This window comes from Lepidochelys kempii, chromosome 1 (assembly GCF_965140285.1).
Source record: "Lepidochelys kempii isolate rLepKem1 chromosome 1, rLepKem1.hap1, whole genome shotgun sequence".
In the NCBI taxonomy this organism is placed as follows: domain Eukaryota; kingdom Metazoa; phylum Chordata; order Testudines; family Cheloniidae; genus Lepidochelys; species Lepidochelys kempii.
In genome coordinates, this window is record NC_136380.1 from 10,551,645 (window position 1) to 10,571,438 (window position 19,794).

At 51.6% G+C, this 19,794-nt stretch overlaps 1 protein-coding gene across 4 annotated transcripts in view; it reads left to right on the forward strand.

The window, feature by feature from the left end:
• ARRB1 (arrestin beta 1) overlaps positions 1 to 19,794 on the forward strand; it is a 182,488-nt gene that overhangs the window by 84,668 nt on the left and 78,026 nt on the right. For all 4 annotated transcript variants that reach the window (XM_073333877.2, XM_073333850.2, XM_073333860.2 and 1 more), the window contains one exon: positions 8,527 to 8,557. In XM_073333877.2, the coding sequence (XP_073189978.1) occupies positions 8,527 to 8,557 (31 nt within the window). The remainder of the gene's footprint in view (positions 1 to 8,526; positions 8,558 to 19,794) is intronic.

The window sequence follows — 19,794 nt, forward strand, 5'->3', positions numbered from 1 at the left end:
ACTCCCCAGCCAGAGCCGCGAGGCGGCTGTGATTGGCCCGCTCCCTCAGTCGCGCCTTGATTTCTGTTGCAGTCACATTATGCCGAATTGAAATCCGTTCTATCTTCCCCCCTTCCCGAAGGAGGGAGGGGGAAAAGGAGGAGTGTGGCGATGAAAAATTGATGCAGGCATGACTAAAATATGAGCTTTTCCAGGAAAATGGAATGCGTTTTCACCTCCTTTGCCTGGGGCGTGCTGTAAAATATGCCGGGGGCTGGATTCAGGTGAATAATGGGGGTGGGCGGGAAGCACTAATGGAATCAGAGCTGCTAATTAAAGATCAACTGCACTAGGTCATCTGTGAGCAGCTCCCCCGTTAGTCCGCATGGGCCCATTCCTGCAGTGCTCCCAGTCAGAGACCACCAGTCCCTGGGTACTGTGGAGGGCAAACTTCGCTGCAACTGCCTTTTAATGCAGGCTCAGGTTGCATTTCAGAGCCATTTAAATCCCCAGCGCACGCCCCACTGTTACCTGAACTTAAAGAAGTAACTCCATTAGCTGGCAGCAGTAGGTGGCTGTTATCCTCTGTGTGGACTAGCCACTAGAGGGGAACATGGCGTACACGGGCCATATTTTTCAGTACTCCCTCCGGACCCGGTTGCTGTACACACCAGCTTGTCCTGCCGGTTGGTTCTTTCTGTGCACGGACTTGATGCTTCCCCCTGCAATCCACCTGGGCAGGTGGGATTGTAAAGCTTCTGGACCATGACTTTCAGTGTGATCATCCCTTGCGTTGAACGGCACCTCGTGGTACAAAATGGAGATGGTCGTACTCTGCCCTGGATTCGTGGGCTTGGATTCGGGTACTTCAGTGGTTTGGGGAGCCTTAGAATGGAGGGCTAAATAGCGATGGTTCGAGCCAGTCGCTGCAGCAACCAGAGGTTAATAGACAGGAGCTGAGTGCTTCCTGTGAAGGTGATGGGAGCTCAGGCTGCTCGCTGGTCCGTAGGGAATGCTGGCGAGCGGGCGTGTGTTCTGTGCAAAGGCCTGGCGGTAGCGCCTCGCTCTCTCCAGGGAAGGAGCTGCGTAGCTGAGTTCCTGGGCTCGGTAATTGCTTGTGACACAGCAAACTGGGTCAGTTGCTGCAAAGGAGAGGGGTGCTCTGCTCTGGGCACGGCAGGCCAGGGAGGAGATGGAAATGCTTCGCTGTCCTCAGGACATGACACCAAGCTGGGCAGGGGGAGAGCTGGGGGTGCGGGGGGGAGGCTGAAAATGATCAGGGGGCTGGGGAACATGACTTACGAGGAGAGGCTGAGGGAACTGGGGTTATTTAGTCTGGAGAAGAGAAGAGTGAGGGGGGATTTGATAGCAGCCTTCAGCTACCTGAAGGGGGGTTCCAGAGAGGCTGGAGCTCGGCTGTTCTCAGTGGTGGCAGATGACAGAACAAGGAGCGATGGTCTCAAGTTGCAGTGGGGGAGGTTTAGGTTGGATATTAGGAAAAACTATTTCACTAGGCGGGTGGTGAAGCACTAGAATGGGTTCCCTAGGGAGGTGGTGGAATCTCCTTCCTTAGAGGTTTTTAAGGCCCTGCTTGACAAAGCCCTGGCTGGGATGATTTAGTTGGGGGTTGGTCCTGCTTTGAGCAGGGGGTGGGACTAGATGACCTCCTGAGGTCCCTTCCAACCCTGATATTCTATGTTTCTCTGATTCTATAACTGAGCAAAGCCAGGCTGTAGAGGGGGTGGGCTAGCTCTGTGTTCGTGGGCACGTGCGGCTGCGTTTTTGGTGGTCAGGTGGGCATGCATCTTTCTGGGTGTGTCTGTGTAGTGCCTCTCTGGGAGCTTTGATTTTCCCTGTGTCAGCATCTCTGTGTTCTGGGTTTGGGCTCACCTGTGTGCGGGGTTCCTTTCCCGGCCTGTTTGTGGGCGCGCATACCCGCCTGCTCCACTTCCCTGCGTGTGCATAGCGAGCTCTCCGCCTCCCTCGGGCCCCACTGCAGAGCTACCCTCAGTGAGCGGGGAGCAGAGGCCCTGGCCAGGGTTGGCACCTCGCTGGTCATCCGCCAAGCCCCCCTCGCTCTTTTGGCTGAAGGAGCCTGCAAATTGGCCAAAGTGAGCAAGGAGCCAGAGGTGAGTCCCCAGCGTCCCCACCTGCCTTTCTCGCAGCTGTCGCTGGGCCAGAGCAAGGAGCACTGACCCTCCTGCCACTGCCTCTTGCCGCTTCACGCCTGCAGCCTGCTGACGGAGTGGGGGAGCCTTTGCCCTCGAAGCCCAGAGGATGCACAGCGCCATAAACCGGCCAGCGCTCGCTTTGATGACGGAGACAGCTTGGCTGAGGGGCTGATTCCACACAGTCTGCAGGGAGAACCTCTCTCTTTTTCAGTCACTCTGAGATTCCCGGGGTGGCTTTCCCCCCTGGATCACAAAGCTCTGGAAGTGTTCATGAACTGAGCTTCCCAATCCCCCTGGGAGGGTCTAGTACACCCACTCTGTAGCTGGGGGAACCTGAAGCGTGGAGAGACCAAGTGACGTGCAATCACAGCACGCGCCAGAGCTAGGAATAAAACCCACGCATCCCGAGCCCTGCTCCTGTGTTCTGACCGCTAGGCTACACTGTCACCACAGTAGTGCACGCTGACCCCACGTACCTTTGCCTCAGGATGGAGGGGAAGATGCCACCCTCTAGCAGTGAAATGGAGAGTGCAGGCAGCGTTCGTTGGGTAGGATGCCACTGCACTGCCTTTGACATGACAAGGAGCCAGCGCAGCTGGCAGGGACCTCAAAGGGAAGGGAAGTATTGTTCCAATTATGCCGCGATTCTCTGAGCATCCGTGAAGCAGTTGCTGCTGCGTAGCGAATGGGGAGCGGAACAGAAGCACAAAGAACCTCTCTCCAGCTGCACTGTGTGCAAACAATAACCCCCAACCTCTGCGGGGAATCCGGCTCTCCACCGGGATGGCACACAACCCATTTGGGAGAACAAGAGCTGAAGATGTGATGTTGGGCAGGGGAGCCTGGGCTGGCAAAGATGTTGACGCTTCTTAGCACTGGGAAAAGCTTCGACACAAAGCATTTAGCTGCTGCTGAGTCAATAAAGCAAGACTGAGTTTGGGTTTCGGCTTGTCATCTTCTCTCTCCCATGCTGTGGTTGTTTATTAGCATTACGATAGAGGCCCTGACACAGATGGGGATTCCATCACGCTGGGTGCTGTATAAACCTGCAGAGAGACCAGCTCTGCCCTGGCAAGCTCTCAATCTATATAGCCAACACAAAGGGTGTGAAGGGAAACTGAGGCACAGAGGGGGGAAGTGGCTTGCCCAAGCTCACCCAGCAGCAAAGCAGGGACTAGAACCCAGGTCCCTGACTCCCGGGCCAGAGCCTGCCCCACTGAAGCACACTGCCTCTCAGTAGCTGAGTCTATGAGCCTTTTCAGAAGGGTGGATTAGGTGGGTGAGAGCTGCCCAGTGTTGACAGGTGGCCTCTGAAAGGGGAGGGAGAGTTGGTGAAATTGACACACAAAGGTGACCCGCAAGCTCAGAGGCAATGTATTGTGCTGCGTAACGGTCGTGTTGTGTAGGGTGTGAGACACGTGAAGGAAAGACAGGTCTCCCATAGAGTGTCCTGATTAATGTGACAACCTCACTTTAGAACAGGGGACATAGCGCTGCGTCCCATCAGCTGTGGTGGGCCAAAAGCAACTGAGCTCCTATTCCAATGGGGGGTGACTTGGAACGGACCCTTGGGCTTGTCAGTTCACTCACCGCCTCTGTGGCACCCTGTGACATGGGGAACCTCCTGGAAGGGAAGTAGGTGGCCAACTCCCATTGAATTCCAGTGGGTGCCTAAATCCTTCCAGCCCCTTCAGAATCTCAGCCAAAGTTCCCGCAGTGCGCTGAGTGCCAGCCGGTGCTAGAAGCATTGGAATAGCCTTTGTAAAGGACAGATGTTTTTCTAACACAGAGATCCTGTCTTGGGCTGGCTGACCTGGTCTTTGTCTAACCCGGATTCTGTTAAAACACTTTGGGTATGTTGGATCCAATAGAGATGAAGGAGCAAATCCCAAGCCCTGCCTAGCCCAAGGCAGGAAGGCCACGGGAGCTGGGACCCTGTACACTCCTTGGCATGTTTACCCGTTGTTACAGAGATTACGTGGAGAATAAACTCTTTGGGATAGTCCGTACAGCACCGACAGGGTTCTGGCCCCTGACTGGGAGTCCAACGTGCTGTTCCATACAATGAATCATAGCAAGAACTCATGAGTGATATTCTGAAACAGCCTGTGGAAGTTCTGGCAGATCGTCTCTGCTCCTAGGAGCTGCCAGGCTGGAACAGACCAACACCCCACTGAATCCAGCAGCCCGATTCGGAGCATGGCCAGCACCACGTACTGCAGCAGAAGGTGCAAGAGTCCGAATGACAGGACAAGGAACGATGGTCTCAAGTTGCAGTGGGGGAGGTCTAGGTTGGATATTAGGATACACTATTTCACTAGGAGGGTGGTGAAACACTGGAATGGGTTCCCTAGGGAGGTGGTGGAATCTCCTTCATTAGAGGTTTTTAAGGCCCTGCTTGACAAAGCCCTGGCTGGGATGAGTTAGTTGGGGATTGGACTTGCTTTGAGCAGGGGGTTGGACGAGATGACCTCCTGAGGTCCCTTCCGACCCTGATCTTCTATGATTCTATGAATCTGTGAGTCCCCACAGTGGGCAACGAATAGTTATTTATCAGTGTTAACGTCCGCTGGTGCTTGAGCAGTGGCTGGTCCCTGGGCTGACACCCCGGACATGGAACCAGGCACCTCCAGAGCCAAGGTGCCGGAGTCACGGGCTGTCACAATTTATATCCTCTGTGGGTCCGGCACAGAGGGTGACTTGTAACACACTCACGAGTGGGTTATTCTTGCATTATGAAGGGGTAAATAGGAGCAGCTGATTTCTCTTCTCTGCACCAGTCAGCGCGTCCTATACCTCCTCTCATTTGGCTTCTCAGCTACACAACTCCAGTCTTTTCAGTCTCTCCAGCTGTGGGATTCTCGCCAGGCCTATCTAATTATTCTCAGCAGCTGCCCCCTGTCTTTCTGCTCCATCTTTTTGGGAGATAGGGTGACCAGAACTGACCCTGGTACATCTAGATAGCAAAGCACAGATGGCTTAGAGGGTCTCACTGGGCCCTCCGGGTTTGTCCCCCAAGTGGTTACAGTTCTGTCAGATCCTAGCGATGTATGCCACAATCTCAAATTGCTCCTCCCAAGGCACCTCACTTTGCATTTGCTGGCACCGCCATCACGGTGCCTATCCCCATACCTCCTCTAGATCCCTCTGACGTTCCTCTCTGCCTTCTCTAGCCCTGATTAACCTCAGTGACTTTGTGTCATCTGCACATGTCCCCTGTCCCCGTTCTCTCCCTCTTCTAAAGCATTAATAATTACTCTAAACACCATCCCTCGCATGGAACCTTCTGGCATCTGCTCCCTTTAGCCATGATGAAAACTGACCATTTAGCCCCAGACCTTTGTTTCCTGTCTCTTAGCCCATTGTGAATCTAGGGTGATACTTCACCTCTCAGCCTGCTAGTTTCCCTAATAGCATCTCATGAGGGACTTTCCAAAAGCTTCTTCAAAGTCCAAATAAGTTATATCAACCATAACTAATCTCCTTTATTCCCTGTTCTCAGATAACTCAGGTAGATTAAAGAGACACCAGATTCCTTTCCCGTCAGTCTAGGTGCAGATATTCTAAGCAGACAGAGCTGGGTGCAATGGGCACTAGCCCCATAGGGAGTCCCAGTTAATTTTACCCCACCTCTATCCATGGAATGGACTTAAACGTCCATTTAAACCAAGGGAATGGCTACCTTTGCCTTCAATGGGTGTTGGATTAGGCGCACAGCTTCCTGGAGTCAGGCTGCCTGCGTTCTCTCCCGGCTCTGCTACTGATGCTGGGTGACCATGGCAGAGCTGCTCTGTGTTTACTCCTTGGGAGGCGCTGGGGTCCCTCGGCGATGAGCAGCGTCACAGGCTAGCCAGACAGACGCTCTCCGGCGGCATTTCCTACAGCAGTCAGACTCAGGAGGACGCAGTGAATTATTCCCAACCTGCAGTAGCAAATCCTCTCTACCAGCTCGGCACAATTATCACTCCACCAGCCTCCTTAAAGAAACCCCCAGTGTTTGACTTTCTGATGGCAGCCGGGATCTGGACGTGCAGCGGAAACATGGGGTCCATTGCCAAGCACCAGGTGGTTTGTCACTAGCAGTCAGGTGAGGATTAGCCCCTAGCACGGCTGCTTCTTCCGAGGGATTTTCATCTTCCTCAGCTGCATGATGCTAACATAGAATTGTAGAAGATCAGGGTTGGAAGGAACCTCAGGAAGTCATCTAGTCCAACCCCCTGCTCAAAGCAGGACCAATCCCCAACTAAATCATCCCAGTTGGGCTTTGTCAAGCCAGGCCTTAAAAACCTCTAAGGATGCAGATTCCACCACCTCCCTAGGGAACCCATTCCAGTGCTTCACACCCCCCACCCCCGCCAGTGAAATAGTTTTTCCTAATATCCAACCTAGACCTCTCCCACTGCAACTTGAGACCATTGCTCCTTGTTCTGTCATCTGCCACCACGGAGAACAGCCGAGCTCCATCCTCTTTGGAACCCCCCCCTTCAGGTAGTTGAAGGTTACTATCAAATCCCACCTCACATATCCACCAGGAAGGAAGCTCTCATCCTAGACTTCTCCTGCTTCCTCCCTCAATGCTCCCTGGTTTCTCGCCACCCCAGAGCAAACGGATCAGACTCAGCACAGAGCATCAGCTTTGGAGAGAATGTTTTCTAAGGCCGCAGGCCTAGGGTGACCATACATCCCGTTTTGCTGGGACACTGCCCTTTTTTAAGCCCTGTCCTGGACATGCTGACTTTTTTGGGCAAAAATGGGCGTTTGCCCCGTTGTTCTGGCCTGTTGCAAGTTGCTCGGATCAGCTGGCAAGAGCAAAGGGAACAAACAAGTGGGTTGAGCCCCCGTGGTGGTGCAGGGCTCGGGCAGTCAGCCCTGGTGCAGTGTGGAGCTCGGGCAGCCAGCCCAGGGTGGCATGGGGCTCAGGTGGACAGCCCCAGTTCCAGGCGCCGTGGGGCTCGGCAGTCAGTCAATGGCAGCACGGGGCTCGGGCAGCTGACCCTAGTCCGGGTGGCCTGGAGCTCAGGCGAGCAGCAATGCCAAGTGGCTTGGGACAGCCCTGTGCAGGGTGGTTGGTGTCTCAGGTGAGCAGCAACACCAGGCAGCTCAGGACAGCACCGCACGGTATCCTGATTGAACTGGTGACAGGCCCCTTTAAGAGGGAGCAGGGTCCAGAGCACGGTGACTGGCCAGCTGTCTCCCAGCTGGGCTTGAGAGAAGGCACCTGGCCTTTATAAAGGAGAGCTGTGTGACAACAGACTGAGGAGGGACGGAATGAATGAATGAATGAATGAATGAATGAATGAATGAATGAATGATGATGATGGAAGGCTCATGCAGTGGGCCCTGGGAAATGAGGGGAAGAACCAGTCTGGCAAGGGCAAGCTGGGCCTAGAAGCAAGGGATTGACTCTGGAGGGGGATCCCCGGAGCAGGGGTAGGACTCTCCAGTGAGGAGGCCTGGGAGTGGAATGCCGTGGGCTGCAGGAGAAGGCTCACGGGGAGACATGGGTCCTGGAAGTCTCAGGGAGGAGACTTGGAGAGTGGGGTGCTGGGAGAGGAGCTGAGAGAAGCAGGGCAGAGGGGTTACTCACCCTCGGGTGAGTCACTTGTGTCTGGGTTTTCCCTTGGGAGGAACTGATTTTCCCATGAGGGGTCTGCTGACTATGGCACTTTGTGAATAAAAGGATTTGAATTTTCTACTGAGAGAGGCAGTATTCCTTTGCATGCGTGACTAAAGGGGACAAAGGCAGGCATCCTTGGGGTATTGGAGTCTGCCAGAGGAGGGGCCACCCTATCACATAGGGAAACTGAGGCTCGGGGGGAGCGATATGCCCAAGGTCACACAAAGCTGGCAATATAACGCGAGTGGCCCAAGCCCTAGCCTAGCACCCTTCTGCTAGACCACACGGCCTCCTGTTAGCTTAAAATAGTGAGTGCTAGCTGCAAAATGTGCTGCCAGAATTCAATCATTGGCTCCCGTCCCCCCCCTTGAGAAGACTGCTGGCTTTAAACAGACTCACAGTCACAACTCAGGCCCAGCTGCTGCTGATTTCAGTGGGTGGCTTGCTTGAGTGATGACTGCACTCCGCTGGGTTTTGTCCAGTTTGGAGAAGGTGTTAAAAGATCAGCTCATGCTGATGGGAGCTTCTAGCAAACTTTAGGGACTCTGGTACTACAGGATTAAGTACTGGGTAGACAGACAGATTCTATCAAAATCCATATATATAGATGCCTCAATAAGCCCTGGGCTTGCCTATATTGTGTTTTGGCTACCCCGGTTTACTATGCCAGTACAGCTGCATGCACCTGTGAAGTTCACCCTGGTTTCAGAGTCTCTCTTCTGTTCTTGCTAACAAATCTTTCCCTTCCTTGTTTTGCAGAGTATTTAAGAAAGCGAGTCCCAATGGAAAGGTGAGTCCATCATCCTTGTATCTTTGGGTTTTGAAAGCCAAGAGCGGGGTGTGTCAAAAGCCATTTTTTCAAGTGTGCCCTCTCAAAATTCGAGGGCCCCTTGTGTGGCCGTGACGTGACAGTGTCTGAATGTGCTGCGAAATGGATGCATGAGGCTTAATGAAGGGAATGCAGAAGTAAGTAACCTGGCAGATACGGCATTTTTAAACCACAAAATGTACAATGCTTGTTTCAAAATAGGGAAGCTTGTTCTTCATTTTATGGTACCCAAATGTCTGCTAGATGCTTCTTGGAAGATATGGGAAGCAATGGCCCCTGCCTCACACTGCAAAATTCTAATCTGGACACAGTCTTGACAGCCCCGGGTGTTCACATATCATGAGTCAGGTCCAAAAAAATCTTGAGATTGGTGTAAAAATAATGAGTTTTTTTTTTAAAAAAATAATGACTTTTGGGCTTTTTTTTTATTTGCCTTTGGTTTCTGAGCTATAAGGGGTTTGTGAGGGGTTTCCCCCCCTCGGGGTGCTGCCTGGAACTGGGGTACCACTGAGCCCCCTGACCCACCAGCCTGGGCTCCCACTCACCTTGTAATGCTGTGACAAGCTGCAGACACACTCCTGGTCTCACACTTTCACCAGCACACAGGTAGGGACACACCCAGCTGCAGCTACACACATAGGTGCTGAGATCAGCTCTGCATGGGAAGGATCAGCTAAGGCACCTCCCAGTTCCTAAGGCATGCACCCCCCTCTGGAGTGAAAACGCAAAATTATACTGTTGTGCACTTCACAGAAAACTGTACGGCATAAGCTCATGAAATTCACCTCCTCCCTCAGTGTGGAGAGAGATATGCAACAGCTTTCTGACCCCAGTTATGATTTCCACACACTGGTTTTAGACAAAACAAAAACAAGTTTATTAACTACAAAAGATAGATTGTAAGTGATTATAAGGGATAGCAAACAGATCAAAGCAGATTACCTAGCAAATAAACAAAATGCTATTTAGACTTAATATGCTAAATAGGTAGGATATAAATTAGGAAATTCTCACCCTGGGTGTTAACAGGCTGGCACATTCATAGATTCATAGATACTAAGGTCAGAAGGGACCATTATGATCATCTAGTCCGACCTCCTGCACAACGCAGGCCACAGAATCTCACCCACCCACTCCTGTGAAAAACCTCTCACCTATGTCTGAGCTATTGAAGTCCTCAAATCGTGATTTAAAGACTTCAAGGAGCAGAGAATCCTCCAGCAAGTGACCCGTGCCCCATGCTACAGAGGAAGGCGAAAAGCCTCCAGGGCCTCTTCCAATCTGCCCTGGAGGAAAATTCCTTCCCGACCCCAAATATGGCGATCAGCTAAACCCTGAGCATATGGGCAAGATTCACCAGCCAGATACTCCATTCTTAAGGCTCAAGCTGCCTTGGCTTTCCCAGGTGTTCATACACAGCCTAGCAATCCCTTAGCATGGGACCATCACTTCCCTTCTGTTCAGTATTCCTCAGGTGTTTCCAGGTGTGTTGTAGGGAGAGTGAGGTACCATCATGATGTCATTGTTGGAATCTGGGTAGAAGCGTCATGAGCACTGTTCCCTCTAAGCTGTGTGCATGTGGATGCGCACACAGATCCTAAACCCCACACACACGGCGAAACACCCTGCTCACAAAAATTTGCACAGAAGAAATTTTTTGCACACACGGCCTGTCAAAAATTAGAGGGAACATTGGTCATGAGACTGGTCATGGTCAGGTGGATGGCCTGAAGAGTGGGACTCTAGAACAAGGGCAGAACAGAACTAGGAACCAAGGGTTGGGGGATTTCTGGGTGAGGGTAATGGACAGTCATGGGACCTCTATATATTTTACTGCATGAATCAGGCGAGTGGTTGCACCACGAAGGTTTTATGGACTATTGTATGTATAAATGAATAGATTACGTCTGGGGACAGGCCTTGGTATCGGACAGTGAGAGACTGTTCTCTTTTTAATGGCTGGCCCAAAAGGAAACTGGGGCAGATGCACTTACTACATGACCTGCTGCCAGCGGGTGCTGTACGACAACAAGGTGGTATAACAGATATGGACAAGGCTCTGGAGCTTCCCCTCTTAATGAACCAGTTCATCACAACAGCTCTGGGTCAGTAACAGCTTCACAGCAGTGATGACTGCAACATTAGCCCTGAGACCAGAACTCAAGTTCAGTGTCCAACACTGCCACTGTTTTGCTGGGTGACTTTGTTGGTCACTTTCCCTCTGGGTGTCTCTCTTCCCCCGTCCCGCTGTTTGTCTGTTTAACTTGTCAGCCCTGTGTCTCCCTCTGCGTTTATATCCCCTAGTGCAGTGGGGCCACGGCTGAGGCCTCTGGGCAGCACATAACTACAAATATAATACATACTCCTGGGGGAATTCTGTGCTACTGCACATGCACATAATTAATGAGCCACACATATTTTAAAATTTTTGTGCAGAAGAAAGTTTCTGCTGGAATGTTGCTGTAGTTCTGCCCTTTGCCCACCAGAGGGTACTGTGGTGCTAGAACAGAGCCGCAGCTCCCAGCCAGCTAGGGAAGAGAAAGAGCCTGCCTTCTTTGCATCGCCTGTCAGGCCAGGTCAGGAAAAAGGGGCTACTGGGAGACAGACAGTGTGGCATGCTGTGAGGGTCAGGCAGAGGCTCATAAGGGCTAATGGGGGAGGACAGACTGGGGCAGGGGCTGAATGGGAGTGGAGGTGCAAGGCCACAGTGAGGAGGGAGGTGTAGGGCCACATGGTGATGGGGCAGAGGGTGCAGAGCTACATAGGGACAGAGGGTGGCTGAATGGGGGCACAGAGACACATGGGGACAGGGGAGGGGGTTCAGGGACACATAGGGATGTGGTGGCTGAGTGGGGGCACAGACACGGGATACAAGGGGAGGGGGTGCAGGGACACAGGAACAGGAGGTGGCTGAGTGGGGGCACACACATGGGGACAGGGGGAGGTGGTGCAGGGACACATAGGAACAGGGGAGAGGTTGAGTGGGGGGGACAGACACATGGGGACAGGAGGACGGGGTGCCAGGCAACATGGGGATGGGGGAGTGGATGTTTGAGTGGGGGTGGAGGGACACATGGGGACAGGGCAGATGTGCCTGACTTTGAATGGGAGAGGCTAGGGGTCAGCATGCGGGAAGCTCCCTAATAGTCGTCCCCCCCGCACACACACACCCTCAAAAACAAAACAGAACACCTGTTCAATACTTTTCCCACTCATATCCAACAACCTTTCAAGTTCACACCCAGGCTCCTTCCCAGCAATTACTTCCCTCTCCTTCAGCTCCTCTGTTACCTGGACTCCCCCCAGCGTTTACACTTCTTCTGAGGGGTGGAAGAAATACGGTTCTGTATTGTAGTGTAAATGAATTATTACTCAGTTCTGTATTAATATGCTTAGTAAAGAATCTATTTGTCAAAAAAACATTTCCTGAACCTTTTTTGTTGTCTGTATTGTTACAGAAATACTTGCTGACAGGTATTGTGAAATAAGTAACCAAAAATAATTGAAACTATGATTATGTTGTGTTATTTTGACACACAAAATATGCAGAATTTGAAAAATTGTATGCAGAATTTTTAATTTTTTGTTGCAGAATTTTAAATGTTTTGGTGCAGAATTCCCCCAGGAGTTACCACAGGTTGGAAGCCATTTTTGAGGAGGGTGTGTACAGAAATTAGCAGCTGCTTGGCATGAAAGCCAGAAGTTTCATGTATTTGCTAACTCAGAAATGGCCTGGGCAATCTGCTCAGCAGAAATCTAGCCTCTCAGTGCTAAGGGCGAGTATTTGGGCAACATGGACTAGGGTTATTTGGACAAAGTCAGAAGGGAGTAAATACAGGGCTTAGAATGGAATGGATATTGCATCCTTCAATATGGAGCCAACTTTCTTAGGTGCAGAGCCAATGAAATATCGAGAGACTGGATCATAAGGAAATGTGCTTCCTCTTGCATTACATTTGCGCCCATGCAGAGAACCAGTGGAGCATTTTGAGCAGATAGCAGGAAACCTGTGATCGTATTGTCAAATCTAGCGAGTATGCATGCAGCACATTTTACACTGTTATAACTTGGCCAGATGAAAATGAATTTTCACCAGACCACGTCTGCAATGGAAGGACCACACCTCTGCTAAATTTCAAGTTTTGTCTGTGTCCTACTGAGGTGCTAGAACTATGTTTCCAAAATGCAAACTTTCTCCTTTATAAGGATCAAAGAGCGTACTCTGCTTTCTTTGTCCTGGAAAACCAGCGCTCCGTTTCGCTCAAACTTTTCAGAGCCCTGTAAGGGTACATCTATACAGCAAAACAAAAAAAAAAGGCAGATATCTCCGCACAGATCAGCTGACTCGGGCTTGCAGAGCTCAAGCTGTGGAGTGACCAAAAGCGGTGTAGATGTTCGGGCCTGGGCTGGAGCCTGGGTTCTGAAACCCAGCAAGCAGGGACGATCTCAGAATCCAGGCTCCAGCCCGAGCCTGAATGTGTACGTTGCTACTGTTAGCCCCACAGCGCCAGCCTGGCTCAGTTGAGCCCGGCTCTAGGACCTCCTGCTGCAGGGCTGGTTTTGCTGTGTAGGCATAGCCTTAGATGGGAACACAGCAAATTTCAGCCTCAAATGTCCAAGTTTGACAAAACTATAAGTAAAGCGGGGGGGGGGGGGGGGAATTGTGACCTCCCCCACACATACAGTTTCCCTCCCACCTTTTATAAAGTTTGAAATTTATCGACGTTGGGAAAAAAAGAGATTTTTTTCACATTTCAGAACATTTCAACCAGCTTTGGCACTGGGTGAAAAACGAGGTGGGAAATTTCATCAAAATCTTTCCCGGGTTTATTTTTTTGAATTTAACAATTTGAGAATTTTCATCAAAATCCCCCTGAAAAACCCCCCAGCTCTGGATTAGACACGTCTGAAAAGAGCCCCGGAGACTGGAGATGCCCAGGCAATCTTAACAAGAGGCATTGCTTTGCATGCCACCAGCACCAGATCTCATGTGTCTACTCCTCCACTGCCCAAAAATACGTTTAATATATTTTTTTTTAAAAAAAAGCCTTTGAAGAGACAGGCCTATGTGCACCCCCCTTTTCCCAAAGGATTCCCTGTCTCCGGACCAGATTATTCCACATCCCATCAAACCAAAAGTGAAATCTGATGGCCAGCAAAGCTCTGCGTACCCATCGACACACTAGCAGTGAGCGGTTTCCTATCCTGTGCTTCTCTGCCACTGGATTCAGGCCCTTGTACGGGGTTGGATTCTCCTTTGTGACAGATTTAACTCCACTGGGTGCAATGGGAGTGACTTTCGGATTTGCACCGGTGTAGGTGAGCGCAGAATCGGGCCCAAACTTTATAGCAAGCCAAATAAAGAACACAAAGCTAGAAGCTGCCATGTGTCACAGGTGCATTACGGTGCCCTGGCTCTGCAGTTGTAAGAGAAGCCTTTAGTTGAAATAGTTACTTCTATTGATTGCACACCAGTTGGTTAATGAAGTCCTATTTATGGTGACTATGTAGTGGTTACTCAGCTGTCTGGTCACACTACATAGGACTGCAATAGCCCATAGTACAACTGTCCCACCAAACTTAAAGGATGCCCTTAGACTTCAAAGGCTAGATTTCTTCCAGCCTTCCGCATAGGGGTCAGATTTTCAAAAGGGCTCAGATCCCATAGAGGCCCTTAGAGAAGGGTAGAGTCTCTGTGCCCAGCAGCTCCCTGTGTGACACCGATAAGCAGTTTCACAAGAGCACCCAATGGGCTGAGCTGCTGAAAATCCATCCCCTAAATGGGGACTCATCACTGCAGAAAATCTGGCCCCTAAAGGAAAGTGGGACCCTTTGTCATTTTGAACTTCACTGTTGTGGCCTGAGAAACTGGTAAAGGAGGGTTAGAGCAATCCAGGGGTGTCTGAATAAATGACTGCCATTCATACTGTGCTTTCATTGCCCAAAGCACTTGAAAAATGTACATGTACTCTCTAGCTCTCTACTTCACCCTGCACAGAATGCAGCCACCTCTGGCGTGGAACTCAGCCTCTGCTTAACAGCACACAGTGACGCTACTCAATAGTTTAGGATTGATGGCATGATTCTCAGTCACCACAAGGACTCTTCAGGCCACTCTGGTAGTGTAAAAAAGCCGTAGACTGGGTGGAAACAACTCCCTGAGAATCCCTCATGTGCTTGAGTCCTTCCTGGCTAGTGCAGAGCTAGTGTGACCAGAGTGCACTGCAGAACAGCTATTCTCCGCTTACCAGGGCCAATAGGTGAGGCTATGGAAAGCACATTGTAAATTAGAGCAGCCCTGAGGCTGCTCTAGCTTGTGCCAGGAGCTGGGGAAACCTTTTTGTGGCCCCAGAATACAGGGAGCACAAAGGTGATTTAAAGCAACCTCCAACCCAATTGCCTTGATCCCAACCCCAGATGCAGTGACTTGGCAGAAATGTGCATAGGTGGGAAGAGAGCTACTGGCTGAGTGGCCAGCCTCACTTCCTGCAGCACCCTGGATTCAGGGGCAGGACTCCTGCCCAAGTGTCCCCCTCGCCTGGCCCTGCCTAACTGAGGAGATCATGACCCAGTGGTAAAGAGACCAAGAAGGGAGGAGTCTGGAGTGAAGGGAACACGGGGAGGGGTGGGGAGGAGATCCAGTGTGAGGGAGAAGAGAGAGAGAGTGGGGAGATGCAGGGTTGGATAAGCACCATTCCTCGCTGCCCCCTGGGCCTGCAGTCTTCCAGCGGTCCTGGCTACAAGGGACAGTCAATGCAATTGCTCAAATGTTGCAAGCTAAGCCTTAAAAGGGGCTGGCCGCGCAGGGAGAGTGTTGAAAGCAGACAATGATCTCTTGAGCTCTCTCTGCTGCTAGACAACAAGTCCCACTCGGTCACACCACTGTGAAATTTGGTGCAACGGGCGTGCGCAGAGAGAGCCTAGGGGTGGCAAGGGGAGACTCCAGGGGCTGACATATTTCAGCTGTGAGGCTAGGACATGAAGGGCCAGACTGGGGGCGGGGAGAAGAGCACCACCACGAGTGTGGATGAGATGGTGCTTGTGTGGGGGTGGGGGAGAAGCCGCACAGGGCATTGAGAGTGTAAGGATCTGCCTGAATGAGCTCATAGCAGCTGGTAAGGTGGTAACAATGCTAGATGCGCCCATAAAAGTCTTTCCTCTTGGGATCTAAATGGTAAGCTGGGGAAAGACAATGCAAGCTGCGTCACGTGGCCACTAAGGGACCTGCAAAGAGTGATTTTCCCTAGCAGGTGGGTGGGTGAGGATTTCACCACAGAAGCTGGGAGGAATCCCTGAGGGGCTGGACTCTTGCTGATTCGACTCCCAGAGCTCAGTGATTGCTTATCAGTTGTGTACAGTGCAAATATTTCCACCCTTCTCATACATTGCTGGCCAGGCAAAGGCCTCCCAAGTGCTCATTTCTGACGTCAGAGAGCCCCTGTGCAGCCGAAACGCTGCTCTCTTTTCCGCTCACCCGAGACATTGGAGCAGTGAAAATCAAAGATGACTCTTGAATAGCTGCTGGGCTTGGAAGCTTTAAAGCAATTCACAGAAATAGATTAAAAAAAAAAGTTTCTGCAAATGCCACAAACACCTAAGCAAAGTAGAGCTTTCCACCCAGAAACGTCCATGTGCTTTACAAAGGGGTGGGGTGGGGGTTAGGGTTATTGCTATTTTAGCAGAGGGCAGTTGAAGCACAGATAGATTAAAGGACTTGCCCATGGTCACACACTGAGTCAGTAGCGGAACCAAGGATTCATAGCTTTTAAGGTCAGAAGGGAACATTAGAGCATCTAGTCTGACCTAATGTACAACACAGGCCAATTTCTTGGGGCTTTTTTTTTAATTGGACCATGCCCTCCCCCAGCATGATGCAAACCAGCCTCAGCCCCGGCCCCCACACTGTTCTCTAACCCCACCCTGCGTGAGTTTGGGCTGCTTTATAGACCATGTCATTCTGGGACAAGCCTCTGAGCAGACTCTAGGCCAGGGGTTCTCACAACAAATTTTTAGTGACCTCAGAGCGCGGCCACCAACTCTTGCTGTGGGCCGCCTTGACGGTTTTTCCTAAAATACTTCCGTAACCTAGGATAAAGAAATACGTCTGCACGTCCACGTGCCGGCCTGTCTCTGTCCCTGCAGCGAGAGCCCTTCAGCGAGAGCCCGCCCCGGGGACGGTGGGTCGGGAAGTCACTGTCCGCCTGTGGTGTGCCAGGCTCTTTGGGCCTCGGGCGGAAGCTGCCCAGGGGAGCGCCCCGGTGACCAAATGCTGCAGCTGCCTCCACTGACAAGAGCTGCTTCAGGCACCGCGCCCACCGGCCCCCTGGTGTCTCCAGAGACGCTGCCGGAACCCCTGAGGAGGCTGCGGGGTGCAGGGCACCGAGCCCTGCGGGCGGCACCAGTACAAACACCAAGGTGATGCATCTGGCTGCCCTTGGTAACAGCGATTCAGGAGCACCAGCTGGGCGCTGCAGGGACGGGCCGCTGTTTTCCAGAAGAGGAGGCTGAGGGCAAGGGGGGGGGTGTGTGTGTGACACCAGCTGTTTGGGGGGGTGAGTGGCTGACCCTTTAAATTGTGACCCCAAATATCAACATAAACAGTGGCCGCATTTGGAAACACGGCTCTAGGCGTTAGTTAAGGGGGCCTCGCCTAAAACGTCTTTGATGGAGGGCGTGTTCATGCCTCAGCTTGGGAAAGGTGCGATTCGATCTCTGCAGATACTTACATGCTGCTGGGTTATTGTTAGCAGCCGCGCTCAGCCGCTGGGCCGGCACTGGGGACCAGGCCCCAAGAGGGCTGGAAAAGCCAAGGCAGCGGCTGCTTGGGACATGGCTGCTTTGCACAGCAAGGCTGAGGCCATGAATACTCATACCTGGGCGTGATCCACCAGGCTGGGCTCCGTGGAGAGGGGCTGTATTCACTAGGGGGCATTTGTAGTCACGCAGCGTGGCTGCAGAGAAGTCAAAGCCACTGCTTTGCAAGGCGAGGTGGCAAGAAATGCCCAGAAATCGAGGCCACACAGAAGACCGACTGCCGGGGTAATTAATCCGGGAGTTGAACAGAAGCTTGTTTTTTGAATGTCTCTGTGCGTACAGCTGGCCGGTGAGTCATACTGCCGGCTCGCTAGCGTCCGTGCTCTAAATGTGATTGAGATGGAAGTTTATTCAATAAGCTAATCGGATGAATCTTGGGGTCGGGGAGCTAATGAGTTGCATCTGGAATTCCAGGGGCGGTGCGGGCGAATTCCAATCTGGTTTGCTCTGATGGCCAATCAGACATCTGAGCCTGGGTGGCAGGCAAGGCGGGGGATGTGCGTTCTCATGGATAATGAAGAGGTAGGCCAGAATGGGGGGGGGAAGAGGAAATTTAAGGGCCAACCCAACCCTGATGTGACCTATTGACTGCAGTGAGTTTACACTAGGGTTGACTTGATCCTTACAATGGGTTTTGCTGAGGAATAGATTCTTCTCTCTGGTAAACCAAAGAAACTCCAGTGATTTCCACTGGGATGCCCTAGATTTACATCTGTGTAAACGAGAGAACCATTTGACCCACGCTGACTAGCAGCCCCTAACAGATCTAATACATTAGAGGCAGAGGAATGTTGGTTGGTAGTTAGAGCAAAAGACTAGGGGATTCCTGGCTTCTCTTCCTAGGTCTGTTGCTGATATTAGTAAAGTCACTTAGCTGCTTTGTGCCTCAGTTTCCCTTCTGTAACATGGGGATGACAGCACATCCTTCCGGGGGGGTTGTGGGGCTTATTTAATGTTTGCAAAGCGCTCTGGGATCCTGGGGCTAAGGGTGCTGTAGAAAAGCAAATAACGTCACTAATATACTGGTAGCATTGCGACTATTTGAGGCAGCCCTCGGGCAGGAATAAACCACCTGGAAACATTTGAAGCAGTGACTTCACATTTCTGAACCGGTTACTGGAGACTTCCTAGGACATGCTAAGCTGGAGAAAGTGGTATCTTTCACCGCTGACCATAAGAGTGGCACCCATGAAAGCAATCAACCCGCACATGGTCGTTCTACGGAGGGAGCCCGCTCCCCAGAACACGATTTCCAGCAGGGTGGCCGATGAAGGTCCTTAGCCCACTGGGAAGTGCTTGGATTGTCTGTCCTATCACCAAAGCCCCCATCACTGAATTAGCAAAGTTCTGTGCACTCTGGGGAGGATGTAGCCCCTCCTGTGAGTGATGAGCTATGGCCAACGAGTTCCTTTTCAAACTAGCTCCTGAAATGAATAAGCCGGCAGATCTGGAGCCATGGACGGGCTTCCTGGTGTTGCCCGCTAGCCAGTGTGTTATGAATGCCTCTCTGTGCCCAGCCCTCAGAGGAGACAAGTCAGGCACAGTGCCCGGCTAGGCAGCCTGGCTATTTAGATCAAGCAGCAGACTTAGTCATGCTTTCAGCTCTGGGGATGCCTCATTCCATGCCAGGTGTGTTGGCCAAGATGGAGATTGTCCCTTCTGCTCAGACAAGCAGGTGGCAGGAGCATCTGGCCTGTGCTGGGGCATGGGGAGCTGGACCAGTTGGGAAGAGGCGATGAAGATAGGGGCAACAATGCAGCTGTGGGAGTGGCATGTGTGCACAGCACTTCTGAGAATGGGGAAGGATTTGTAGAGCCCTGCAAATCTGTGGATAGCTGCTTTATAGCCGCAGACCACGCTTGCGGGTCGTGGGTCGGCTGCGGATACAAATTTTGGAAAAAGGCTAATGTAGTGCCCATTTTTAAAAAAGGGAAGAAGGAGGATCCTGGGAACTACAGGCCAGTCAGCCTCACCTCAGTCCCTGGAAAAATCATGGAGCAGGTCCTCAAGGAATCCATTCTGAAGCACTTAGAGGAGAGGAAAGTGACCAGGAACAGTCAGCATGGATTCACCAAGGGCAAGTCATGCCTGACTAATCTAATTGCCTTCTATGATGAGATAACTGGCTCTGTGGATGAGGGGAAAGCAGTGGACGTGTTGTTCCTTGACTTTAGCAAAGCTTTTGACACGGTTTCCCACAGTATTCTTGCCAGCAAGTTAAAGAAGTATGGGCTGGATGAATGGACTATAAGGTGGATAGAAAGTTGGCTAGATTGTCGGGCTCAACGGGTAGTGATGAATGGCTCCATGTCTAGTTGGCAGCCGGTATCAAGTGGAGTGCCCCAAGGGTCGGTCCTGGGGCCGGTTTTGTTCAATATCTTCAT